The 15287-nt window shown below is 42.1% G+C and overlaps 3 protein-coding genes across 5 annotated transcripts; 1 reads left to right on the top strand and 2 right to left on the bottom strand.

The window, feature by feature from the left end:
* Positions 1–378: 378 nt before the first annotated feature.
* On the bottom strand, positions 379–2501 carry LOC116383927 (uncharacterized). Its single transcript, XM_031848130.1, has 5 exons — positions 2311–2501; positions 2121–2176; positions 1905–1979; positions 1459–1542; positions 379–1359 (listed from the first exon to the last, which is right to left on the bottom strand). The coding sequence occupies exons 1-5, from the start codon at positions 2336–2338 to the stop codon at positions 703–705; spliced, it is 900 nt and encodes a 299-aa protein (XP_031703990.1). The 5' UTR covers positions 2339–2501; the 3' UTR covers positions 379–702.
* A 1381-nt stretch (positions 2502–3882) lies between these two features.
* On the top strand, positions 3883–9722 carry wdr20a (WD repeat domain 20a). The gene is made up of 4 exons (XM_031847256.1): positions 3883–4146; positions 5725–5907; positions 6125–7474; positions 8625–9722. Exons 1-4 carry the CDS (start codon positions 3883–3885, stop codon positions 8676–8678), a joined length of 1851 nt encoding a protein of 616 aa, XP_031703116.1. The 3' UTR covers positions 8679–9722.
* Positions 9723–10111: 389 nt separating this feature from the next.
* mok (MOK protein kinase) lies at positions 10112–15271 on the bottom strand. Of its 3 annotated transcripts, none has more exons than XM_031847259.1 (12): positions 14894–15271; positions 13932–14046; positions 13484–13573; positions 13320–13390; positions 13116–13194; positions 12989–13037; positions 12718–12896; positions 12350–12451; positions 12058–12231; positions 11738–11897; positions 11437–11573; positions 10112–11257 (listed from the first exon to the last, which is right to left on the bottom strand). In XM_031847259.1, the coding sequence occupies exons 1-12, from the start codon at positions 15078–15080 to the stop codon at positions 11227–11229; spliced, it is 1374 nt and encodes a 457-aa protein (XP_031703119.1). In that variant the 5' UTR covers positions 15081–15271; the 3' UTR covers positions 10112–11226. The 3 variants fall into 3 exon arrangements, with proteins under 3 accessions (XP_031703119.1, XP_031703118.1, XP_031703120.1); XM_031847258.1 differs by having other exon boundaries at positions 11437–11634; XM_031847260.1 differs by lacking the exon at positions 14894–15271 and adding an exon at positions 14489–14859 and having other exon boundaries at positions 11437–11634.
* Positions 15272–15287: the final 16 nt, after the last annotated feature.

Below are 15287 nucleotides of genomic sequence, written 5' to 3' on the forward strand. Positions count from 1 at the left end.
GTCACTTCCCTGCATCCCTTCTATTACTCGACACTTACATCTCACTTGTTTATAGTCCTGTCATCTGTTCGTGATTTCACTTTATATCGCTTGTAAATTTTAATGTTTCTACTTGCACTGACTGTGAAATGTTTGCACCTCCCGTCACGCCAAATTCCTATGTTCATAGGATGGCAATAAACTGTTCTGATTCTGAATAATTATGTTCAGCAAACTGAAGTAGTGGACAGCATCACAGAATATACCCAATGATTTTCAAGAGTTTGCAGAGGAGATGGACGTTTCTTGTTAGCCCAGATCACAGCACATATCAGGAGGTGCTCAAACTCCACTATTCAGTATAGCAGATATGTGTTTAGCTTACATGGACAGAACTCCTTTTGAACGTAGGCTTTTCTTTAATCGGCAGATGGGGAAAATACAGTTTCTTAATTACCAGTGCATAGGTTGTCCATTATGGAGACTAAAGTCTTCCAACAAAAATCACAACTGCTTCAAGACAATCGATACATTATGTGACACATATGAGACAATAACGAGGTACAAATATAAACCCTCAGGTCTCTACACCGTTGTATCGATACATAAGGAAAAAAAAAGTGCATTGCCAAGTAACTATTTATAGTCCTTTCTACCTTAAATCATTTAAGGCATTGAAAATGACTGCAGTACTTCGGTCTGTCAGTCCACGATTAGATGGCTCTAACATGGTTCAGATGCAGAGTCCCTTTCTTTTTGTTCGTCATCCATGTTGACAACGCGGCGCCTCTTTCTTTGACCCAGCTCCACCACTTCTGTTTCAGGGAAACCCAGCTTTCTCTTGTACATCGATCTGAGGTTACAGGGGCAGGGGGATGTCTCAGAGGAGCTGTCCAGCATCTGGGACAAACTCCCTTCCACCGGGGTTACAGGTCCAGGGAAGTAGGATGCGGAGGGCCTTGTAGCATGCAAGCCTGAATCATCAAATTGGCAATGCATTTCTATGTCCGTGGTTTGGCTGTGCATTGTTGAATCATTGGCCATTTCTTCTGTAAGATCTCTACAGCCATCCCTGTCACTATGGGAGGGCATAATGTCACAGACACACAGCTCAGAGTCACTCCCACATTTCATCTGGACATCCAAAAGATGTTGCTGCTGCTCCGTTACGGGGTCTCTCATCCCATTTTTCGCCACTTCTCTGAGGGAAACAGAAGCAGGGTGATGAAGGATAAATCTCCTGCTCCTGCCCGAGAACCGACAGCCTCCTCCTTTTCCACAACCACCTTTTCCCTGCTGCCTCGTTTGCCTGCTGGAGACACCCACATCAATGTTTGACTCGTCAGAATCCTCAGAGCTCCCATCATATGGATCCAAAAACTATAATCACAAGCACACATGCATTCATTCATAAAAATATCGAACAACAGGATGCTTTTGTGGCAGAAATGGGCGGATTAGACAAAGGACGGTGCTCACCAAAGAGTAACTTCCTGCAGGCTTGTGTGTTAACGGCAATATCCGCCGAAAAGTCCCACTCTCTGGTGTACTGCTCACACATCCCTGCTCAACAAGGAATCAAGTGATTCTTCCATCAACAAGTGATTCATTTAAACTGCTGGAGCCCATTCAATGTCTTCCCCTCCTAAATGATGTTACTGACGCCACAAAAGACAAGACTGTGGACATAGGAAGGTGTGTATGTTTGGAGACAAGATAATGAGCATGTGGAGTCAGTTTCTGGGAGAGAAACTCAATTTGATCCTATTTAAAAAAATAATTCATAGAGATATCCAGTGGAAAATGTCCTATGTTTGGGATTGGGTGCAAACTCTTTTCAAGCCATTTAAAATACATGTATACAATATGTTCACATATGTGCTTATTGTGTGTAATGTTCACATTCAGAAATACCATAGCAATACCATAGTGCTGGTGTCCGACCACCTTGGACTGATCTCGGAGTCAGAATCAGTGCTGGACTCCACTTTGCACAACTCCTGACAGAAAACAGAGAGTCACTCCATCCACATCGTACATGTCAAAGCAGGAAAACAGTTAAATGCATGTGATTTAGAGTTGTCAGGGGGACAAAGCACTCTCAATATGGTAATGAAATGCGGCTAAATGATTTCTCTCACCATATATTTGAAAGCCAGCTGCTCCATGTTGTTGGGCACATGTCTATCCCTGTGATCTAATTAGAGAACAAATAATAATTCGTTGTGCAACAATGCTTTTAACGACACCAAACATACTACATACTACAAATTCAAGTTAGTATTGTAATGTTTTTAATTTTGCAAAAAATATTTATACACATATTGATACCTGGAGTTGTCGTCTTCAGAGTTGTCATCTTCCACCATATGCCATGACATTTGCCGCAAACTTATTTGCACCGTGATGAAGTAAAAGTAAGTAAAAGATGTGTTGTGTTGTCAGGTTAATGGCCAATTAATCCACCAGCAGAGTGCCAGGTGCCTTTGATATCATGCAGCAAAATGTGGCCACGGGTGAACTGTCTGTCTACACGAGTTCAAAGCGTCACTTAGTTGGCTAATTAAAAGATTTTAACAAAATAATACGTCCGGTGATTTTTTTTTCAAAATAAAACCCATATTGACCTCGCTGCTTTTGCACTGAGGTCAGGTCAGCAGACACTCGGATCTCCGTGGTCAACCCAGGAGACACTTACATTTTAGTGCGCCTATATGCTGAAATTCACGGTAAACGCCTTCAAATCAGATCGGGAGCGAGCGAAGGACTTTGCAAAGTTAGCGGAAAGATTAACGTGAGAAAACATCCGGTTTTCAAAATAACATGTCTGAGTGGCACCTTGAGGTGGTCTGCTATTAACCTGTGGTGAAATTATTTTGTGACTATGCACCATTTCCTCTTAAATCTCATCTGAAACTAGTCAAATTGTCTCATGAATGTGATTTGAAGTTAGCTCACGAATGAGATTTTGAAGGGCTTTCATTTTGAAACGCTACATCAGAATGTGCTGGTTCTGTCTGAGTGGCACCTTTAGGTGGTCTGCTATTAACCTGTAGTGAAATGATTTTGTAACCATGCACCATCTCCTCTAAAATCTAATCTGAAATTAGACAAATTGTTTCATGAATGAGATTTTGAAGACATTTTGAAGAAATCAAAGAATAAAGACACTTCATGCACAATTTAGGTGTATTTTCCCTTTGACTCACGAGATGCAGGTAACCTGTTTTGTACTTAATGTGAATATTATTAATTCAATCTTATTTTCATATATGCAATATGTATATCCACTTTGTTGGCATCATATTCTGAAAACAGGATGTTCGTCTGAAAAACGGATGTTGACTCACGTTAATCTTTCCGCTAACTTTGCAAAGTCCTTCGCTCGCTCCCGAGCTATGCCGTTTGAATGCGTTTACCGTGCATTTCAGCATATAGGTGCACTAAAATTCAAGTGTCTGCTGAGTTGACCACGGATATCTGAGTGTCTGCTGATTTGACCGCAGTGGTTTTGCCGCTAATGCACGACAACCTAAATATCAGTTTAAATCATCCTGACCACATTGTCAGTCTGTTTTTTTTAATGTGTATTTTGTAAAATGTATTTTAAGAGTTTCTAAATCCACATTAAACTACAGCTATCAGCTTACCACGAACGCACAGATGTATCTTACTGTTGTATAACTTTTCTTTTCCGACATGTAATATAAGTAATATATGGTTTGAAATTCAGTTAATACTGTGATGTTTTAGAAAAGTTCAATGCTGTGGTAAACTTGTTATTCTAAAAGTCGTGCGCTCCTCCACCAGTTCCCCGGTGAACCAGTTGGGGGACCGGGAGAGTCCGCTACATGGCCCGTTCCCCCCACCCTGCGTAAGATCCGGCCTAGGAGAGAGGGATGAATGTTAATTTCAAAGATGGCGGCGGAGGGAGGAGGGAAGGAGATGAACGAAATTAAAACTCAGTTCACCACTCGGGAAGGCGTCTATAAACTCCTCACTCACTCCGAATACAGCCGTCCTAACAGGGTGCCTTTCAACTCACAAGGCTCTAACCCCGTTAAGGTCTCCTTCGTGAACGTCAACGACCAGTCGGGCAACGGCGACCGGATCTGTTTCAATGTGGGCCGTGAGCTCTACTTCTACATCTACAAAGGCGTTAGAAAGGTAGCGTGCTAACGCGGCTAATGTCAACGGAAACCCGTGATACTGAATGTCAAAAAACCCACCACTGCTGTCCTAGCTGTTAGCTGAACTTCGGGCTTGTGTTGGATGTGTTAAATAACTCTTGACAGGCGCTTGACTTTGAAATTAGCTCGCAGCTAGTTAGCTTAATGCTACGATGAAGCTAACGTTAGCCAACGCAACTAAGCTAACGTTAGCGGCTAACTTAGTCCCGAGGCCAGGGGGCTAATTTCCGTCCCCAGTCTATAGTTGACCGTTTGATTTGATTTAAGTTGTCAGGGTTTTCATTGCTGCTGTATCGGTTAACGTTATAGCGTTAGTTTGTGACGACAGTGACAGTTCGTACGGTGCCACCCGTAACACCTGTCGACGCCTTTTGACTGACAGGTGTCGACAAATCTCAATGCTGCTGATTCAGTGTCTGGACAGTCGTTTTGGCTCGTCACCCTTTGACTAATGGCGCTTAGCTTGCTCTGCCTGTAGGGAAATGCTGACGACAAATATGCCAAAATAGATAACAAGGTGGATATCAGCTGTTGCTGCCCCAAGTTACATTCAACAAGAACAATAAATCATAAAGCAGTCATATATGTTTTGCCACTAACTCGACATCAAGTGGGTTCAGCTAACAGCTGATCATCTGATTTCTAACTTGAATCAATGTGTCATGGCGTTATAGTTATTCGCACTGAAACATGTGCATGTCATGTGTTTCACTGGCTAAAGGCTGAACTAACACAAGTTAGAAAAATCACAGAATTTGTCGTAAAATACACAATTGTGTGGTGCAGATACATGGCTACATGTTTTTTTTTTTTCTTCTCATGTAAAAACTATCAGATCACATCGACCTGTTTATTTTCTTTATGTGCACAAACTTTACCTTCTTACTTCGAAGTATCCTTCACCACTCTTGACGTAGGCTTATTATCTAACCTTTTTGCTGATATTGTTAACCATCAAAGCACTGTCTTGATATCATGCATACTGTACTTTATCATAAGAGCTTTGCTTATGACTAGTCTTGGTTTTGGATTGTAGACATGGTTTGACATTTGGTCACTCTTGAGGTGAGACAGAACCACTCAATGTCTCATCTAACCACTGACTCATTATCTTCAACGCATTTTTCAATTCTTCCAGTAGTTTAACTGTCAATCATTAACTAATAGAACCGTTATTATGCTGGTTATCTGCTATATATACCCATGGTGTGTTGTTCACTGCAGTAAAATAACGTTTACCTGACATTAAAAAACAAACTGTTCATCATACAGAATGATTACTAACATCGACCATCTACAGAGAAAAGCATACCTCTATACTTGAGTCCTTCCTCTTTTTGCTCAGTGATTGTCGGCTATTTGATGTGTTGCTAAAGGACGTACAGAGCTATTTTGAGTTCAGATGTTACTTCTTGTAAACTTTGGTTGCAAGATACTCGACTTAAGAAAACTTTGACTGACTTGAATTAACATTGTCCCTTCAGCCTTTGTCATGCAACAAAGTTAAGTCATTTTAGACATTTTAAGAATGTGCATTCACGCTTTCTCTCCTCAGGCTGCTGACTTGAGCAAGCCCATAGACAAGCGCATCTACAAGGGAACGCAGCCCACCTGTCATGACTTCAACCACCTCACGGCCACAGCCGAAAGTGTGTCCTTGCTGGTGGGTTTTTCTGCCGGACAGGTACAGCTCATTGACCCTATCAAGAAGGAGACAAGCAAGCTCTTCAATGAGGAGGTAGGTGACTTGAGGGACGGAGGTTAGATGAACAAGAGTTGTGTGTGAGTAGAGGGAATATTGTCAGATAGAGATCTGCATATTTTTGTCTGCCATTGCAGGTGAAAGCGTATTTGTTGTTGTTGCATCCTGTCAAATCCCACATAGACAAAATTAACTTTCAACATAGTTTTCTTGATGATACTATGCTGATATTTCTTTTTTTCCCTCCTGCCAGAGACTAATTGATAAGTCCAGAGTAACCTGCGTGAAATGGGTGCCAGGTTCTGAGAGCCTGTTCCTGGTCTCTCACGCCAGCGGGAATATGTACCTGTACAACGTGGAGCATACTTGCGGCACCACGGCGCCACACTACCAGCTGCTGAAACAGGGAGAGAACTACTCTGTACACACCTGTAAGAGTAAATCCACGCGGAACCCTCTCCTTAAATGGACAGTGGGCGAGGGGGCTCTGAACGAGTTCGCCTTCTCTCCAGATGGGAAGTTCCTCGCCTGTGTCAGCCAAGATGGCTTCCTACGAGTCTTCAACTTCGACGCGGTCGAGCTTCACGGCACCATGAAGAGCTACTTTGGCGGCTTGTTGTGCGTGTGCTGGAGCCCCGACGGAAAGTACATAGTTGCGGGCGGAGAGGACGATTTAGTGACCGTGTGGTCGTTTTTGGACTGCAGAGTCATCGCCCGAGGTCACGGGCACAAGTCATGGGTTAGCGTGGTGGCGTTTGACCACTACACCACCAGCGTGGAGGAGAGTGACCCAATGGAGTTCAGTGGCAGCGACGAGGACTTCCAAGATCAGATGATACACTTTGGACGAGACCGGGCCAACAGTACGCAGTCTCGACTCTCCAAGCGCAACTCCACGGACAGCCGGCCTGTTAGTGTCACGTACAGGTTTGGCTCAGTGGGCCAGGACACTCAGCTGTGCCTATGGGACCTCACCGAGGACATCCTTTTCCCCCATCTTCCTCTCTCACGGACACGGACACACACTAACGTGATGAATGCTACCAGCCCCCCTGCGGGTGCTACAATAATCACTAACACCTCTAGTAACACTACTAATGGAAGCAACAGTGGTGCCACTACTCCCGGCATTAACTCCCTCTCTACTGCATTACCACGCTCCAACAGCCTACCCCATTCAGCCAGCACCACAACAACTACGGCAAACAATACCAACAAGGCCGGCAGTGGTGGTGGTGGCGGCATCGGCAGTGGTATTATGGACAGTGCCATTGCTACTGGTGTGAGTAAGTTTGCCACGCTGTCACTCCACGACCGGAAGGAACGCCACCACGAGAAGGACCACAAACGCAACCACAGCATGGGTCACATCAGCAGCAAGAGCAGCGACAAGCTCAACCTGCTGACCAAAACCAAAACGGACCCCGCTAAGACTCTGGGCACGCTGCTGTGCCCGCGCATGGAGGACGTGCCCCTCCTTGAGCCCCTCATCTGTAAAAAGATAGCACACGAGAGACTGACTGTACTCATATTTTTAGAGGACTGTTTAGTGACTGCTTGTCAGGAGGGATTTATTTGCACATGGGCGAGGCCAGGCAAAGTGGTAAGTTCTTTTTAATGTAGGAAATGTGTGGGGGAAAAAGTGTCTTTCAAGCTTAAGCTGTCCTTAAGTCAGTTGATGGGCTGTAACTAACTAATAGCAAGACATATTCTGAAAGCATAAAATATATTTGGAATAGCATTTTTAGCTTTTATAAGTCGCATTGTCAATCTCTGCGGGCAGGCGAGTAACATATCAGACTTGTTTAATGTACATCTGCTTTGCTTTCCGATGAAAGACCCATTATGCCTCAGTCTAACCACTGCTATGGAAATATTAGTCTGGTTATATAATACACACTGATAAGGAGGATTTCCTGTGTAGACCTGTGAGGGGGGAAAAAAGACGTTAATCCATATGAAGTGTGTTCATTGGTTCATCATAATCATCCCACAATGCATAGCAGCATAGCCAAGAAGTCATCTGCATACACTTTCACATTTCAGCTTTTAATGCAAAATGCTGTGTATTTGCCCAAAGAATCTCTGCAGTTCCTCACATGCTTTCAGCTTTAACGTGTATACTCCCCTTTATACTTCCCTTTTTGTCTGTTTTGAGAGACTTTGTCGGAACGAGGCACATGATAGTCTGGATCTGGAACATACAGGCAGTCTGAAGGCGAGTTAGTCAAGAGAGATTGTTACGTTAACAGGTAGTCTGTCCTCAAACAGAACACAGACAATGTCATGATATTGAGGAGTACACCAGCAGCTGTAAATGATGGCACCACACAGTAGTGGGAATACATTTGGATAACTACTTAGTACAATAAAAGTAGAGTTAAGAGTTCAGTAATAGGAAAGAAGTTCAAACAAACCTAATTGTTTGTGGTTAATAGCTGAAGTGCAATACAATGTAATGCTTAACAGTTTGCCCTGAAAAAAGAAAAGGACAAAACTTCCCTTGAAGGTCTGGACAAATGGTGCTGTACAGTAGAAGTGCCTTCATCAAGCAGACCTTTCAAAGAGTCTTTACACCGTGTACTCGGCCTCCACTTTGATCGCTCTGCACAGCCTTTTGAAATGCAGGGGACCGGGATGTGGAAAGAAGAGGCTGAGTTTTGATGAGCTAATGTTGCTTGATTTTTTTTATTTTTTTTTGCTACAGTGTGTCAACTTTCCCAATGCAAATCTCCTTGTTTTCCTTTTTCCAGGGTTTATTGTCATCCCAAAACCAAGCCAGCTCTCCCAGTGGAACAGTAGTATAGCCACAATATTTCCGCTGCTAAAGAACCCTGCAACCCAGAGTCTGATGCTGCTCTTCATCCTGCAAGCATTGCAAGTTTTCCTTTTCTTTTATAACCCTCCCCTCCCCCCCCGATTTTGTTGATGGCTTTTCTGTTTTTCTTTTTGTTTGTTTTGTTTATCACTCACTTGACCTAGAGGAGGAATGAAGCAAGAAAAGGTGTGGCGCAATTGTGGACTATTGCGCTAATGTACTATTGTTCTCTGGAGCTTTAACACATTTTAGATTCTTTCATTTCAAATCACATCAGACTTTTTGTCCCCTCTGGAAATGCAGCTTTGCTTTGTTAGATGTGAACCAGACAATTGTGGCTTGAGGTTAAAGGGATAGTTCATGTCATTTTCATAATCTGTGTGTACTCTTAAACCTCTGTTAACCTTGTGGTGTAGCCCAGTCCTGGCTCAGGGTTACGTTACCGACTGATTTTTGGATGAACTATCCTTTTACGACCAAGTGCGTAAGCATCTGAAAATGTTTGCATCCATCCACATTCACCCACCCCTTCTGTCTTTCCTTGAGGAGAATCTCACCATCAACAACTTTGCACTGATTTTGTTATTGTGTTTGTTTTTATAACTTCTCTAATGGAACAAAAAAACGAGGGTTGAGGACTGCCTTGTTGCACTGGGCTTCGTCATCCTCCGTCTTTAAATCTCAATCTATAAAGTTGGATGCTGCAATCATAGTCTTTTTAAAGAAAAACAAATGTTTGCACTTAATTTAGTTTATTAGAAGGAAATGGCTTTACATTTTGGGTGTGCTCAGAACTCGCAGATGGCTAATAACAGTAGCTGAAGACAAATGATTAAAACCTTTATCTATTGAGCATTTATTTTAATATTATTTCAGATTAAAATCTGCTTTGTATCATAATGTGCATATTGTAATTAATTGATTTGATGGGGCCCTAAGCAAACTACCATTACTCCGGTGGAAGTTTTGTCATTGATAGTTATATTTCTAAAGCCTAAAGTATACATATTAATAATATTAAAATAATCTTGAATACACCTCTTTCTGTTCCTTTTTTTTGTTCACCCACATGTACTGTATTCACATAACAAAGCTGTAATGCTTTCTGGTGTGGAAATCGCTGACATTGTCAAGGAAGCAGCTGTGAAGTATGGAGTCTTTGAAGCAACGATTGAATCTCAAAACTGATACAAGCTTGCATTATGCCTCAGATTCTCTTAAAAGAAAAGTAACAAAAGCCAGATGAAAGGTCAGTTAAGAAACATCAACCGACGGCTCTTTCCTGTTTGACACTATTGTCGTATTAATGTACTTTATTTTTTTGTCATAAACAATAATTTTTTTATGCCATGAAGACTTCAGTGACCCGTAACATGTTTGTTGCAGGAGGTTGTACCACCTTAATGATGACATCATACAAATGGCGCTTCGCTTTTTTTAATCTGGTAATCCTTCACAATAACCAACATAATAAAGTGCAGGCAGAGTCAGTCCACTTCACTGAGCTCTCAACTCTGGATTATCTGGATTAGAAGGTGCTTCAATGGGAATAACTGGCTGAGCTACATTCTAAACAACTTTCTTTTTTTTTTTTTAGGACTTTCTTAAGGCCATATAAAATACAGATCACATACATACTTCATCTAAAAGTAAAGTTATTTTTCCTTGACTGTTCCAAATCTGTTTTGCTGTTTATTTACATTACAGTTCAATATGCCTTTAAATTACTTCTCCAAAGGCAATGTTGTGGCTCAGAACGCTTTGTCCCGAGGAGTTCATTCGCAGCATTTGGAAAGAGACTATCACCAGTAAACAGTGCCTAGGAAAAGTATTCAACCCCACCCTTGGTTTATCATGTTTATTGCTCTACAACTTCGAATCCACTTAATATTTATTTAAAAAACCTGGTGTCGTTCAGTTTGTTGACATTTGTTCTGTTGTGATTTAGTTAATTTATTTGTGATTCAAAGTTGTCAAATAAGACCAGACAACCAGAACAAGTCCAAGGGTTGTGACAACTTTTTAAAGGCACCCTGTTGTCCAGGAAGTTGACCATGTTACTCATCAAATATGTTCCATTTCATTCAGAAACCATAAAAAAAAGACACGCACAATGGTAAATGTCTTTCCACGTGTCATATGTTATTGCTTAGCTTGTGTAATGGGCTCAGATTGAAGTACATTTCTTAACCGTTGTAAACATGTAACACCTGACTACACACTCTCAATCCAGCGTTATATTACAGACTGTTTGTTTATGTAGATATTACATTGAATCGTACCATTGCAGTGAGGGTTGAACAGTGTGATATCTGGTAATATGACAGGCATGGCGGTCTTTGTTGCATTTTTCATCATGTTTGTGTTGCTTCATAGATTTCAACGTCCGGCCCGTCCAAACATTTTCCTCTCGACAATTTGTTTAACAATAAAGGTCTATCCAGTTTTTAGAGGACATTTTTAATAATAAAATGGAAGTGTTTTTGATTCTCAGTAGCCTCCATGTTTCCTATCCAGAGGTGGAATGTAGAAAGTCTTCAAAGCTGCACGGTGGGACTCATCCCGGGGCTGTGAAGAGAAGAAAATGCCAAATCAAAGCCCTTAAAGAAAGCACTATGAAGGCACTTGTTTAGTTATATTAATGTGACGTACCTCTTGCATTTTTAAAACATCTGATATGCAAGACAAACTTGTCGGCTGATTCAAATGTTAAAAGTCTGACGTCTGTGTAGCACTCCTGTGTTTACCTTTGCCAAACGCGACTGGCACTTTTTCGACGTGATGGTTGGCAGAGTGCCTCGGTGGGTGACGGTAAATGCGGGCATACTGGAGACCGGGAAGGAGATCTGAGGTCCAGGCACAACCATGTTGATCTTGGGTAGCTCTGTAGGAATATGAGGCACGTTCCGTCGGATTAGGGGCTCCGCTACGTGTTTCATGTTGTGCTGGAGAGGGAGGAAGTATTGGATGGTACCAGTTGTATTCATATTCATTTGGACTCATGGGACTTTGGACATTTCACTCCAGCTGACATGAACGTTGACTTACGCTTATTAAAGGGGTTTGCCTTGTGTGTCTTCCCCTCAGCTGTTTGCCGAGTCTGGCTGGGCGCCAGATGTGGTCTAAGGAGTTGTGCTTCCCGCCACTCTCTAGTCCATCCATAGTCCCAGATACTCTTTGAAAAGTCTCGGCTTTCTTCTCTGCCAGCCTGAGAAGAAAGCAAGCAAGATTTCTATTACGAATGACAGGATATGAGTATTTAAAATGAAAGCTCTTTGTCTCCAGTGTGTCTAACCAGCAAACCTGGCAATTGTATCGTCTAAATGTTATTTAATAAGTTGCAAGGTGATTCATTGATTTTGGTTTACCTGATTTCCCTAAAGTACGTGTGCCGCAGAGCTGTTTCTGCAGTAATGCGTTCATCGGGGTCATAGGCGAGCATCTGATAGAGGAGTGACAGAGCTGGAGCCGGGCAGCGAGGGACTAACCGGGAGATACCGCTGCCTTTTTTAGGGGGGAAGTTGAATTGTATCGCTCTAGACCTGCCAGACAAACAAGAAACCAAGAGAAGGCTTTGTTTTCTAAGCACATAAAGAATTATATTCACAATTTCTGTCACAAAGACGCTTCAAACAACACATTTTTAGGAGGAACACCTACTGCTTTAACTTTTGGAGGATACTTTGATCTGGTGTCCCCAACACGTCATGGATCTTGGCAACCTGGTCCAACTCATTGGTTCCCGGGAAGAGGGGACTCAAACTGAAACATACAAGTATCTGACTGCCACAACAAAGCTATTTACATAGCATTTGTTTGACATTTGTTTATGCCTCTGGTGGCAGACAGGATCGATCAAATAGAGCGAAGGAAAACTATACGCAGACATTAGTAACATTGTAGGACCACTCTGTGAGATGAATGTGTATAACCTCATAAGAGTATTCCTATCCTGTCTCATTAACTCATGAACGGTTGTTCTATGGGTATTACAGATGAGATGTTGTGCCCTTCCCTTTCAGACGTACCTCATGATCTCAAAGAAGACACAGCCAGCACTCCACATGTCCATCTTTAAGCCATAGTAGCCATCAGTGAGGAGGCACTCTGGGGCTCTGTACCAGCGTGTGGAGATGTACTCTGTATGCGGAGGCTTGGAGTACACGCTCCGACATGAGCCGAAGTCGCCAAGCTTCAGACCGTTTTGCTGCAATTTGTACAAATTCATTTTTTTAAACATGTATGAAATATATATTTTTTACCACTGTTAAAGCACATTGTGATAATGATGCATCTCACTTTGATGAGAATGTTTTCTGGCTTCACATCTCTGTGAAAAATCCCACAGCTGTAAAAAGAAAAAAAAGAGTTAATGTTGTGTTTTTGTTTACTGTTGAAGGTGAACTGAAGTTTTTTTCATAACTACCTGTGCATATGTTCAAGTGACTTGCAAAGCTGGTACATGTAGTTCTTTATTGTATTATCAGGCAGTGGTGTTTGTCTTCCTGTAACGGATGAATAAGCGATATAAGCCAATAATTTACCCAACAGTTTACAGAACCTCTTCATCTTCATGTTCCCGTTCATCCTTATAATTATGTATTGCACTTGTTAATACTTGCAGACTTACCTTGTATGAACTCATAGATGTTCATCTCCATCAGCTCACAAATCAAAGACACAGTTCCAGTTTCTTTGTCACTGAAACATTGTGTTAGATTAATATGCCGCGCCACATGAAACTAGGTTGAGGCAATACAATAACTTTATGATAGACAACACTCTAGTACTCACAAAATCAGTTCATGTAGCTCGATGATATTTGCATGTGGGCTCAGCCTCTTCATTGCCTGGACTTCCCGCAGATTGTTGGCCTGCTCCAGACTTGATGACCGAGAACAGATGACATTTGCGCTTTTAAATTTGACAGGTGTAAACATGCAGCATTGTTAATTGTAAAGAAAAATAACTGCTGCACTGTAAATGGACAATGTGACAATTTACACAAGAAAAATGGCATATTTAAATTGCAAAGTTAATGCTGAAAACCAGTGCACTGACAACTCAAATTTCAACCAGAGACATCTATTGTTACCTCATCACTACAAGTTGAAAGTGAAATAGGACACTTAAGGCATAGGGGGTGTCAATCTTCTGACTCATGTTACAATAGAGTATGGTAAAATGCCCCAATGATCGCCTATGTACAGGACATGTTGTCCTGTTGTTGCAGTATACATACCTGTTAATTGTCTGCTTCATGGTTTTACATGCGTAGAACTTCCCATCTTTCAGGCTCTGAGTTTTCAACACCTCTGAAAATGTGCCTTCCCCAATTTTCTTGATTGTTTTGTAGCCTGCAAAAATAATTAAAAAAACAAAGCTAAAATGACTGATAAAAGGGAAAGTTAAGCATGAATACACAATTAAAATAATGTTCCACTGCCAGAACTCCACGCTGCCAATGCAATTGAGCTAGTGGCTGACATATTGTTGTTAATGTTCACCATTTTCGGGAACAACTAGCCAAAATATTAGTTTCACAAAAAAAAAAAAAACTAGGCGTAAAACAAATATAAAATATGATTACAAAGGCTATAACGTCATGTCAAAACCACGTATATATGTTCTCAGTTAGTTGCTTAAGAGACACAATAAAGTCCCAGCTAGCTCCTCCAAAGATTAAACAGCTAACAAACATAAGAGAGAAATCTTTGAAGAGAAACCTCCACGATGGACGACCGTCGTGTGTCAGACCTGTCATCATCACGCTACTACAGCCGTTAGGTCACAACTTACAATGCATTCCTTTGTGTCTTAGCCGCCGCATGCACCTCGATCACTCATAACATAGCGTATCCGGACAGGACATGTCAACGGTTTTTAAATGTACGGTTTTTTTTGCGCATCGGAGTGTCAAAGGGACACGGAAACTGGCTACACGGGTGTTAGCCTAGCCCCGCTAGCATAGCCCTGTTAGCTGACCGTCGCCTTGGTAACGGAGCACGCCTTCGCCCTCCTCTCTGACCTGAGGAGGAAACGGGAAACTCCCGTTTGAGTGTTTCACTCTCTCCCGTCCAACCGCGGAAAACAATGGAGTTTAAAAGCAACAACCATGTTTAAAAAAAAATGTCAGTCGAGCCTTTTATTCGCTGCAGGCCCAGATATTTGACGCGACGTTGTTTTTTCCCCCTTCCCCCTTACCTTTTTTCCAGAGGTGGGTCATGACCGTTAGGTCGGATGTCTTTCCATTGGGCTGCGGATTGTTGTTCTGCATGTCCACATTCAACGTCCCCCTTTTGTTCCGATCCATGTTAGGTGGTGTTTTGCATGCATTTCGAAGGCTTGCCCTGTTTTTTACGCCAATAAGCCAGCTTGAGTAGTGCATCATTAATGCACTTTAAATGCTAAAGAGCCTACCATGAGCATACAAATATCTAGAAACAGTCCCTGCAAGAGCACCACCGGTCCACTGCATTCAGGTCATAGCATAGAAGTTACCAAGCACCAGTGTATCCCACACACAATCAATTCATCCTATTCGCTCATGTCTGGTGTGTGGCAAAGGCGTAGACTTGCTGGTTTTTTGCTCCACGCC

Source organism: Anarrhichthys ocellatus, unplaced genomic scaffold (genome assembly GCF_004355925.1).
Source record: "Anarrhichthys ocellatus isolate YVR2014 unplaced genomic scaffold, GSC_Weel_1.0 scaffold7, whole genome shotgun sequence".
Taxonomy (NCBI): domain Eukaryota; kingdom Metazoa; phylum Chordata; class Actinopteri; order Perciformes; family Anarhichadidae; genus Anarrhichthys; species Anarrhichthys ocellatus.

Bases quoted from the DNA above. Each gene is read 5' to 3' on its own strand.
- LOC116383927 (XM_031848130.1), bottom strand. From the start codon at position 2,338: ATGACAACTCTGAAGACGACAACTCCAG. The intron at 1,980-2,120 runs GTGAGAGAAATC...GTTTTCTGTCAG, and splicing joins AGCTGGCTTTCAAATATATG to GAGTTGTGCAAAGTGGAGTC. The intron at 1,543-1,904 runs GTATTGCTATGG...CTTGTTGAGCAG, and splicing joins GGTCGGACACCAGCACTATG to GGATGTGTGAGCAGTACACC.
- wdr20a (XM_031847256.1), top strand. From the start codon at position 3,883: ATGTTAATTTCAAAGATGGCGGCGGAGGGAGGAGGGAAGGAGATGAAC. The intron at 4,147-5,724 runs GTAGCGTGCTAA...TTCTCTCCTCAG, and splicing joins TCTACAAAGGCGTTAGAAAG to GCTGCTGACTTGAGCAAGCC. The intron at 7,475-8,624 runs GTAAGTTCTTTT...TCCTTTTTCCAG, and splicing joins GGGCGAGGCCAGGCAAAGTG to GGTTTATTGTCATCCCAAAA.
- mok (XM_031847258.1), bottom strand. From the start codon at position 15,080: ATGATGCACTACTCAAGCTGGCTTATTGGCGTAAAAAACAGGGCAAGC. The intron at 14,047-14,893 runs GTAAGGGGGAAG...TTATTTTTGCAG, and splicing joins GACCCACCTCTGGAAAAAAG to GCTACAAAACAATCAAGAAA. The intron at 11,258-11,436 runs GTAAACACAGGA...TTCTCTTCACAG, and splicing joins GCCAGTCGCGTTTGGCAAAG to CCCCGGGATGAGTCCCACCG.